Here is a 10,823-nt window from a genome sequence, read left to right as displayed (position 1 = left end):
ACGATTCATGGGCATACGGGATATTTTCACAATTATTTGAATCTGTCGCCATCCAGATGTGTGCAGATGAAGAAGGAGCCTTCTGGTCCGTTTGCCTTTAAACGACAGACGGAGCAAACCATTCGTGAAAAAGAGGTGTACGTATATGGTTCGATTCATGTCTACAGTTATTGCACAAAAAGTCATATTTTAGCCAAAATAAAAAATTACTTTCGTTATAATAGGGCAATTCATTTAGGAAATGCTTTCCCATAAGGTATTAATATGCCTTTGGAATATTCGTAAAAAGCTGATGTCCCCCCTTTCGGGAGGTTCTATTTATAGTATCAGCTGTTGCAATATAAAGATTTGATACACAACGTATTGTTTCTCGGATGTGTGGAGCTGTAGTCCAAGGGCGGCAGTGGATTCACGACCTGAGACCAAGATGTGGACTATGTCAACGTGAAACCGTGTTTCGTGCATACGACAAGGATATTCACATCGGTAAGTTGCCTTTTCTTTTTTTTACTGAGAAGCGGGGAGTCATTTACCAACACGGACAGTGAAGAAAACCCCTAATCCGACTGATCACACTAAAACAACTCTATCCTACCCCAATAACGGGCGTTTGTCGCGGGTTTTGGTTTAAATTCATCTGCTGACAGCGTGGACGACACATAGCCTTGAAAAGCCCCGTGTTTCATTCAACATTGCGGACGTCAATTTTCCATATGCGGAAACTGCTTATTGCTGCAAACTTCGGCCAGAGATGAAGCAACCTAAAGCCCGTTATTCAGGGGCGGTAACTCGCTCTCTATCCTCCGGTAGTCGAGTGAAAACCACGGGCCTGCCTCGGCGTTTCCAAGACCTTCATCTTACATACAATGATTGCCTTCTTCCAATGTGTATTTTCGATTGTCACCTTCATTTTGTATCCTAAAATATATGATTTTACCGAGGTGTTCCTTAAGCCTGACGCATATGCCTGACACCAATGTGTTGCGAGAAGATGATTGGCTTGCGTTCGTGACCGTCGAAAAGAGCCGAGTTTCTATACATCAAATCGGAGTATGAGATCATTTATAGGCACCAGGCAGCCAGTCTGCACGCGCGCACCCAGGAGCACGCGCATGCACGCGCACACACACACACACACACACACACACACACACACACACACACACACACACACACACACACACAGACACTCGTACACGCACGCACGCACGCGCGCATAATCATCACTATAAATAGCCAAGTGAAATCACCACAGAATCGGAATATTGCAGAATAAGAGGAAGAAGATTGATTCACTGCATCGTCTTTTATTCGACATTCTAAAAGTGTCAAGTCATATTCCGAGAGGTGCTGTCGATCAGTTGGAATTTCATGTCTGTTTTAAGGGAGATGAACGTACTAATAGGCTTTGGCAAACAGGCATGTTGATTCTATAGGTAATTATCTCAGTAAATTGGTTTGGGTAACCCATGCAAGTGCTGCCATTGTGGGTTAGAGAAGGTAGGATTTTATATTAATTAATTAATTGCGAAAATGTTACAATTGTATTCCATAGCCCACATTGCAAGGCCCTTAGAAGTTGTAGTTGCCTTTTGCACTTCATGTATTTCGTATTCCTATAACCATAATCCTCACGCATTGACAAACTAAATATGACTTGAGGTGAATTTTTAGCTTTGATAACATCATTAAGATATAACAGGGCTCTTCAGGTAGGCTAATGGTTTTCGGATATCAAGTTCAACAAGTCAATAGATTTTCATTAAAGTAAGCCATAAAATATGACCTATAAAATAAAGCTGGAGATTCCCCCAGTGGGAGATTGAGCACCCCATTTCGTGTGTAGTCTAGCTCAAATAAGTGACAAGATATCAACAAAAACACGATTGGCCGAGCATACACGGAGCGACTTGGGTCGACCTGGTCTGTCAGATCCTTGGGTAGGGAAGCCCAAGCATAGATGATTGTTGCTAGGAGACACATAGATGTGATGGACTGAGATGAGCCGCCATCGCGTGAGATCTTATACAGTCGACTGCTGAAAAGCTGATGGTTGGTCTGCAACACACACCCACACACACGACTGCTGTCCATTGTGGTCAAAGCCAGAACCTTTTGGCTGGGAGTCGAATATGCTAACCACCAAACCACTGGACCACTCTTATTATTGGATTATTTGGACGGTTTCAAAAGCCGAGAGACACATTTGATTACCATATAAAACATGCATACACTGGCGTAGGATAAACCCTTTAGCAGTGCCTGTGTTCAGATATACTTAAAGGATTGTCAGGTTTTCCAAGACCCAAGTTGAATAGACAACGTCAATGACGAGATGTCAACCAGCCATCATTTTTGTTCAACTAACCCTTTCACAGTGTACGCGCCATCAAGAATAGGGCAGTTGGTGAGCCATTGACATCCATTCTATTCCTAACAAGTGTTGAGCAGCTCCCATAGCTGTATCCTTGTTTTGTCCGATACAAGTAGTAGGATACGAACTGCCCTTGCCTCCTTCAATAGTGCCCACAAAGGATCAAAGACACAAGTTTTGATACTGTGTTTACACGTTCCACTTCACATGCTCATGGACTTTGAGACTTAGAGACTGAGAGGTGCGCAGCTAGAATGTTAAAGGTCCTGGTCATGAGCCCGGTGTTGAATTTTGCATCAAGCTGTGGATGTTTAATTACTTCGACCTTCCGGTTGCAGTGGACCGCTCAGTTGGGGAACATGTTTGGGTTCAGTTGACAGTCTCGTTACTTATGCTTAAGGGTGCTTTCGATCAGTAAAAAAAATAATATAAATAATAAAAACTATTATTATTATAATTAAATGTTACTCTTCACTCAGAATTAAGGGTTAACACACGCCTCAAAAATCTTTGCTCAGGATTCCGTGAGCATGCGCTGTGGCATTTTAGCCTAGCCTGTATGTCATAGTGAGTTTGTGCTTTGTATAAAGGAAATTCTTGATCTATTTATAGTCAATTTGCCCTGCACAAAGATATGATTTTTATCAAGCTTGTCAGCGTAGGCTTACAAGTGACATGTTATTCTAATGTTACTATCGTAGCTTGACAGTCTGAAGAAAAAGCGTTAGAGAAGAGTGTTTATTCAGTTCTATTGAAGGCAAATGTAATGGATTGAATCTGTGCTATTATGCCAATCAAATAATTACAATGAGTATGTTCAATAATGTTTCATACCATTCAATGAAACAGAAAACTATAGTGCATGCTCAGCTATGGCTTTCCATCCCCGATGGAAAGAGGACACTTTGGCAGATGTTGACCTGTGAGGAAGGATTAGTGTGTGTATGGTGTGGAAAAGGTCACACAGATACAGGAACACAAGCCAAACGAGGCCACGCTACAGCCTCCGCCGCACCTGGGCCACAGATTCAGGGTTTCCCATTCAACAGGTACTACAAATGGGAATAATCAATTCTTTGCCATTATTAGTGAAAATAGTCAATGGAAAATTACTAAATACATTGAAATAGGATACAAAGTAGCCGCCAAACCATTGCGAAATGTCCCCATTTTCTAGATTAGATCCCTGATATGCCTAAAACGTTCTTTTTTGAGTCAAATGTGAAACTCAAGGCAGTTTACCCAAGAAACAGGGCTAACCAGTCAATGTAACAGACTTAAGCCTGAATGTATCACTTTTTTTTCTAAAGTAGACTGCGAACAACATGGTTTGAAAGACTTTCTGCTCACACCTCCAGCTGTAACTCAAACTAAAACCATATTTTTTTCTGTCCTGCCCACCTATCAACTAGCAATGAAAAAAATATTTACATTTTGTTATAGATTTTCAACTAATGTCAATCAAAACAAAGCTGTAGGTAGGTCTTTGCTAAACACTAAAATATTCCTAGCTTTTAGTTAAATGCTAAAAAGTAACCACAGACAATTGTTTCTGTAATCCCTTCAGGAGGTGTTCCCAAAACAAAAGGACCTCATCCTCTCTTCCCTGAGAACCACATTCCCAATCCTTTAGCTTAACAAACTCTGGGAAAACTTGAAGGTTTTTCTCCTGACAGCTGCATGAACATACATAACAAACCTCTCTGTGTGTGTGCAACACATTGTTTGAATGATAGATGGCTGTTGATGCAGGCATTGTGCGGTACAGGCCAGGGTGTGTGCCATGTCCTCACTTTGTTTCTGGTGGGCCAACACACGGTCCCCACTTTGTTCCCACGTGAACAGGGAAGCCAAGGGAACCTTTCCCAGGGAAGGAGCCTGAGATGTTTCCATGGTGACGCTGTATATGTCACGTTCAGAGGGTGGAGCTTAGGACCAGGGAGAACTAAGCATACTGTTTCCGTAGTTTGAAATCCCTGTTCAGCCTATGAATCAACGACAGCTAGCATCCAATTGCGAGCAATGTACAACTTTCCTTGAATCACACACAGCCAGACCTTAGCCTTACACACACTGATCCATGCAAATACTGACATACACAGAAATGTTCCACAGGACTAAAATCGACATTCTTGTTATTACATTTCACACTTTATTTATTTTTCTTCTAAAAGGTTGTGCCACTTATCATTCATAAACAACAGTTTGGTTTGTAATTGGCTTGCCCCAGAGTGCTTAAACACATGTTTCTTTCTTATAGTCAAACGTACTGGCTAGATTGGTTGGCCAACTGGCTAACTCAGCTGTGAGAATGTTCTCAAGAGCTCTGACTAGGATGGCGTTTCCTGGTTGGCTGTTGTTGACTGGCTTGCTGGCTGGCTGATGTATTGGCTGGTTGACAGTTTGGCTGATATGCTTGCTTTGACTGGCTGATATGCCTTTTGATTGACTGGTATTCTAGTTTCATTGGCTGGTTAGCAGGCTGAAGAACTGGTATAATGGTTTGACTTGCTGATTTGCTTGTTGACTGACTGGTATGCTGGTTTGATTGGCTAATTGGCTTGCTAATTGACTGGTATGCTGGTTTGACAGGCTGGTTGGCTTGTTGACTGACCGGTATGTTTGTTTTACTGGCTAATTGGCCTGCTGACTGACTGCTATGCTGGTTTGACTGACTGGTTGGCTTGCAGTGGAAGAAAGGAAGCATATTCCTTCCCTCCATTGTTGCGGGCAGGAAGGGGTGGACTGCTGCCAGCTGACAGCTGTTTCCTGCTGGGTGACAGAGGGTGGGGGGGGGGGGCTGGGGGGGAGCTGGTGGTGGATGGGGGGGGCGCTAACGTGTGTTTGCTTGAGTCGAGTGCTTGCACTGCTCTCCACAATTCCTGCACATGGAAACGCTAGATATCATGTACAGTGCTGTCGTCTAAATAGTCAATCTTCAAAACATTTATTAACATTGATTGCCATGTTGTATTTCTCATGAGAAATATTTATTTAATGCCAATGTAAACATTCCTTTTTTTATACAAGCACTTAGCATTCAGTTGTTCTGGGAAAAATGTCTGGTACTTATTCAGACACTTGTGTGTGACAAGCGGCAGCATGGCCCATGATGTTTCTCTGCTCTCTGTGGTTATGCTCCGTGAGGGATACTAGACCGGCTGGAGTCCTTTCCTTGGTTCCCATCATAGAGAAGGATCATGAGGATGTCTGATGAACTTGCTCAACCTCCGTTTCACTGCAAAAATGGCTAAGCCGAGAGAAAGCCCTTCCCAGCCCCAATCCAGCCCTAGAACAACTTCAATGGCCCTAGGTTAAGGGAAGTCAGGTAGTTGTGAGGGTTAGAATTTGGCCGGGCGTCTAGTTAGGCTTCTGAAACAATTGAGGTTCATCTACGGGTTGTTTGAGTGTAAAATCAAGAAAGACCCTGAAAAAGGACAGCAGGTCAAGGTGAGAGCAGCAGTATATTAAATAATACATAGAATATTGTATATTCAACATGAGTAGATTCAGCACCAGTTATCACTTCAAATAAATTAGTTGTACATGCTGTGCTAAGTAGGTGAAAAAAACGCTGGGGGGGTTATAAAAATAATCTGTTCTTCATAATATTCTTTGGGTGTACCACCCTTTAAAAAAAATAGGGGGGTTGTGGTCGGAATCTGATTACCCTTACACATGTAAATGCTTTATCCAATTTCCTGCCATAGAGGATAGCTCAGTGTAATCAGTGTTTGGTGTGTGTGTGATGGCGCTTCATGTGTCAGCAGGCGGTAAAGTGGCCCGCACATTCTCCTTGCATTATCTATAAGGTTACCGTGGTCAGGCAAACAAACCCTTTCTCACTCTACAGTAGGACTAGAGCACAGAAATGCATAGAGTACCTTATATCAAATTAGGGGGGCACGATAGTCTAATGCTACTTTGAACTTACTTTGATCAATTAGCAATTACCCTACCTAATGGCCTGTATCTCAATTCACTGTTTCTCAATTCAATTCACAAAAAGAGTCTGATAACATATTCAGAAAAACCTCAGGATAAAATGTAAGACAGTTTCCAAGAAATGCTAATATATTTGAAAACCCTGATGTAATTTCAAACTCGGATTTAAAATTGTGTCGAGTCTGATTGGAATCAGAAAGTCTGACCAATGGCATTCTTACAGGATGCCCCATTGAAGCCACCCACAGTGGTCCCTTCTAGGTGGCAACAGTAGTAAACACATCACCAGGATGGCATGACTGTAGTGTTGAGGTCTGAGGACATGACCAGCGTCACACTACCTAAAGGGGCACTGTGTAGGATTTATTGCAATTTCCTCTCACCCTCACAATTATGTCATTGCATTTGGTTTTATAGGGCCCTATTTTAACGGTCTGACACGCAAGTGAGAAGCGCCAAAAGCATGTCGCTTAATGGGCGGGAGTGGCGTCACTAGGCTGTTTTATTCGGGGCTAAAGCCCCGGATCTAATTTGATTAGCCCCGAATCTTTTTTGTTAAAAAAAGAAAAGAAATATATATAATTTTTTTTTTTTTTTTTTTTTTGCTGCATGCAGAGCCTGTGCTATAGCCACACGTCGCACATGCCCCCATTTGTTAGGACTCTTGCGTAGCTTACTGCTAGGAATTTCTGTTCTGCTGCTCAAGATTTTAAGCCATGTATTTATGAACTTTCATTGAAGAAAATATATCAGTTTTTTGTGGTCTGTAAATAGGCCAATCTATGAGGCTAAATAGCATGCCAATATTGATGACTGATTGTGTCAAGTGTCTAAGGATGAATGCTAACATGATTTGTTTCCAACTTTTGCCTTAAGTTACAATTTAGCTAACTAACTAGCTGCTGCCCTTTTCAATTCCAATGCTGGCTGTCATTTCATTACCAATGTTAAGTGTCATAAATAGTTAACACGGGTGCTGATTCATGATTCTCTAAAAAAGAAATACCCAAAACATGTGATATGTTTTCAATTTGCAGAAAGTTTTGAAAAATCCAGGATGCCTGAGAGCCTTACTGCATTATATTCTATAATAGTTATTTCTTTAGGAACACTGAATGTTGTCTTTTCCTTCACAGAAAAAAAAATATTTCCACTATAAAATGATGCAGAAAAGGCACAGATAGATGAATAAAAATCCACCAGAATGCAGGAAATTAAGTGTTTGACGCTCAAACATTTCTGGGGGAGCACCCCCATACCCCCCACCTATAATTTGTCCCCCAAAATGTTGAAATGAAACCTAGCCTATATGACCCTGTACGCAGGTTGTATACAATATATCCATAGATATGTTGTTTTTACTTTTTGGATTAAAAAGAAAGCATGTCAGCAAACTCCATGTCGGCCCTTAGTATGATTTTCATTTCATCATAGAGTGGTGAAAATGAGTTTGACACACCTGATATAGGTAATGTAAGGTCTGTCTCACTTGTATTAATTTTACTCTGAAATAACTTGAATGGAACTTTAGATGTCTGGGGATAAGCAGCAGTCAGGTAGCTATTCAAAGCTATAATTACCTGCCTATTTTGTTTATTTAGGTAAAGCATTATGAAAAAAAATGCATGCGCAATAAAGTATACAACAAAATTTGCCGCACGCGCACTGTCCTATTCCTTCTTGGGCTAAGCCCCGGATGTTTCAAAAACCTAGAAACGCCCCTGGGCGGGACTATGGCGATGTTGCTATTATAATAGCGGATAAATTACTAAAGGGTTGCCCTGAAGTCAGTGGCGGTTCTACGTCCATTTACGCCCCGGTCAAGACTTCCTCCTGGTTCGCCCGTACCTAAAACAGCCACTGCCTGAAGTAGTCGAATTACCCGTAGGTGTGGTTTGGGCGTAACGTGCAATGAGAATGCCATCACCCATTCCCTTTAAGAGCCATGAGCGCATTTGAACCTGAAGAGTTGATATTTTGACAGCGCATTTGCAGTCTCCGATGAGACAGATGCATGACCACATGAATTTCAAACTTCAAATGGCTCAGGTTATGGCCAAATAATATGGCCTTATTCACACATGGAATCAGGTTTTCTTCTACAACTTCAGAAATTCTGATTCATCATGTAAATTTCGGCAAAGAAAGCGTAACACTCATAGATATGCGGTCCTGTGGCCGCAACTTTGGTTATATTTAATGATATGCGGCAAAACATTAACAAACATAATTTCTTACCAGTATGGTATAGGCTACATTATCTTTACCGACTTGTCTTCCTAATATGCAGAGAGTCCCCCCGTTTATATACATTACCATGGACTGTATTATGCGTTACGTGTTTTGTTTGCGTAAAACAGATCGATGCACACACGCGCGCCCGCATTCATTCATACTTTTTAACACTCACTCGCGGTAAAACTATGATTTCTTGCGATCAAATAGGCCTACTCATAAATTCTCAAAGTTATGGAGTTGCACACGATGTCTGTGTAAAGAAAATATGTGTTTGCTGTACGGTGTTTGCAGATGCGTTGATATAAAAGTACAACTTATTACCGCTGAATCAGCTGTTCTTTCCCAAATAATTTAACACCTCCAGCTTGACCTTATGTGACCGTGGCAGGACACTGGCCAATTTCTATCAGTTCTTGGGTGTTATCTGTTTCCTGCTGTCTCGGCCACCACTTTAATCCACCTCTCTTTCGGTGGTCCGGTCTCCTTGGTGACAAATAAGCAGAAGCCGATACAACAGCTTTAACACTTCTTCTTTTTCTCTCTCCCTTTTTCTATTTCTTGCTCGCTTTTCCTTTGTCCACTTCTCTTGCTGTCCCCTTTTCTTCTTCTTCTCCTCTATTGCTCTTTTATTCTCTCTCTCTCTCTCTCTCTCTCTCTCTCTCTCTCTCTCTCTCTCTCTCTCTCTCTCTCTCTCTCTCTCTCTCTCTCTCTCTCTCTCTCTCTCTCTCTCTCTCTCTCTCTCTCTCTCTCTCTCTCTCTCTCTCTCTCTCTCTCCCCTTATCTCTCTCTCTCTCCTGCTCTCCCCCTCTCTCCTGCTCTCCCCCTCTCTCCTGCTCTCCCCCTCTCTCTTCTTGTTGCAGGTTTTTGTGTTAGACCAGCCACCTACTACTAGCCTACTTCCCCACCTCATTCTCATTTCGTATCCGCCGGTGGTGGTGGCGGTGTTGGTAGTGGTGGTAACCATGGCAACCAGCGCGGTGCCTAGCGACAACCTTCCGACGTACAAGCTGGTGGTGGTCGGGGATGGAGGTGTGGGGAAGAGCGCTCTCACCATCCAGTTCTTCCAGAAGATCTTTGTGCCGGACTATGACCCCACCATAGAGGACTCCTATCTTAAACACACAGAGATAGACGGCCAGTGGGCCATACTGGATGGTAGGTACATTGTGTGTGTGAGTGTGCGTATTTCAAAGAAAAAGTACAGACCTCAATGATTACGTTAAATTCTATAAAAGTGTGAGTGTTGGCTAGGTTACGGAGCGGTAAGGTTTTTCAATTGATTGCGCCGCGGCTAGTAATATGGTTATTACATGTTTGGAATTAGGTTAACGCTTGCCTTTCTAAAGAAAGAAATCAAAAACTTTGTGTGTGTGTGTGTGTGTGTGTGTGTGTGCGCGCGTGTGCGTGTGCGCGTGCCAGTGTTGGACACGGCGGGTCAGGAGGAGTTCAGTGCCATGCGGGAACAGTACATGAGGACCGGGGACGGCTTCCTCATCGTGTTCTCGGTGACGGACAAGGCCAGCTTTGAGCACGTTGACCGCTTCCACCAGCTCATTCTACGGGTAAAAGACAGGTAAGACCTAACGGTTGAGCCTTTTCTGTGTGTAAACATGGCCTGAAAACAATCCTCCAAGCCTTGGAAGATCCTTGAATGTGTCTTCGTTTGTGATCTCAAATTCCTCACCCGAGGATCTCCTCACCCGGACCTTAATGTCTTGTAACACACCTGCTGGAAATCAAGCTATTTTTTTTTACTTTTAGCAGAAATCTACCTTATTGGATATAGCCGATTCTTCCGTTGAATTCCAGTCCATAAATGCCAAGCTCTATTGTGTGTCCCAGTGATGCTGAGCCTCACATACCTACTCAAAATACCACACGTAGAATCAACATCTCCCTTCAGATGTCCTCCCTTATGGTCATTGGTACAGCTGTACCGCAGTGAACACAGTGGAAACAAAGTAGTCTAGTGTGTTATTACTGCTCAACAAAACCTCAAACCATCGTAGAAATGGACTTCTCCTACATCTCCCTTCTTAAGGTTTACTCTGTTCGTCACGACAGTCTCTGAAGCACTTTGAAATGTTCTAATATCTCTTAGTCCACGACGTGTACAAGGCAGAGACGAGGCAGACAACAGTGTTGTTTTTGGCCAACCTATCTTGCTATCCTCTGGACTCGTTCATGTAGACAAGGGGGGTCAAACGTACGGCCCGCGGGCCAGATCCGGCCCGCGGCCTGTATGTCTCTAGCCCATTCCTGTGAT

General features: G+C 42.8%; 1 protein-coding gene across 1 annotated transcript in view; it reads left to right on the top strand.

Moving 5' to 3' along the window:
* Positions 1-348: 348 nt before the first annotated feature.
* The window catches only part of LOC130373172 (ras-related protein M-Ras), an 18,530-nt gene continuing 8,055 nt past the window's right edge, over positions 349-10,823 (top strand). Inside the window, exons 1-3 of the mRNA XM_056579463.1 lie at positions 349-486; positions 9,418-9,712; positions 9,977-10,130. Of these exons, the coding sequence (XP_056435438.1) occupies positions 9,520-9,712; positions 9,977-10,130 (347 nt within the window). The 5' untranslated portion in view covers positions 349-486; positions 9,418-9,519. The remainder of the gene's footprint in view (positions 487-9,417; positions 9,713-9,976; positions 10,131-10,823) is intronic.

The sequence above is a fragment of the Gadus chalcogrammus genome, chromosome 20 (assembly GCF_026213295.1).
Source record: "Gadus chalcogrammus isolate NIFS_2021 chromosome 20, NIFS_Gcha_1.0, whole genome shotgun sequence".
In the NCBI taxonomy this organism is placed as follows: Eukaryota; Metazoa; Chordata; class Actinopteri; order Gadiformes; family Gadidae; genus Gadus; species Gadus chalcogrammus.
The sequence above is the reverse complement of the archived record's forward strand: the minus strand, read 5'-3'. Positions and strand labels throughout refer to the sequence as shown.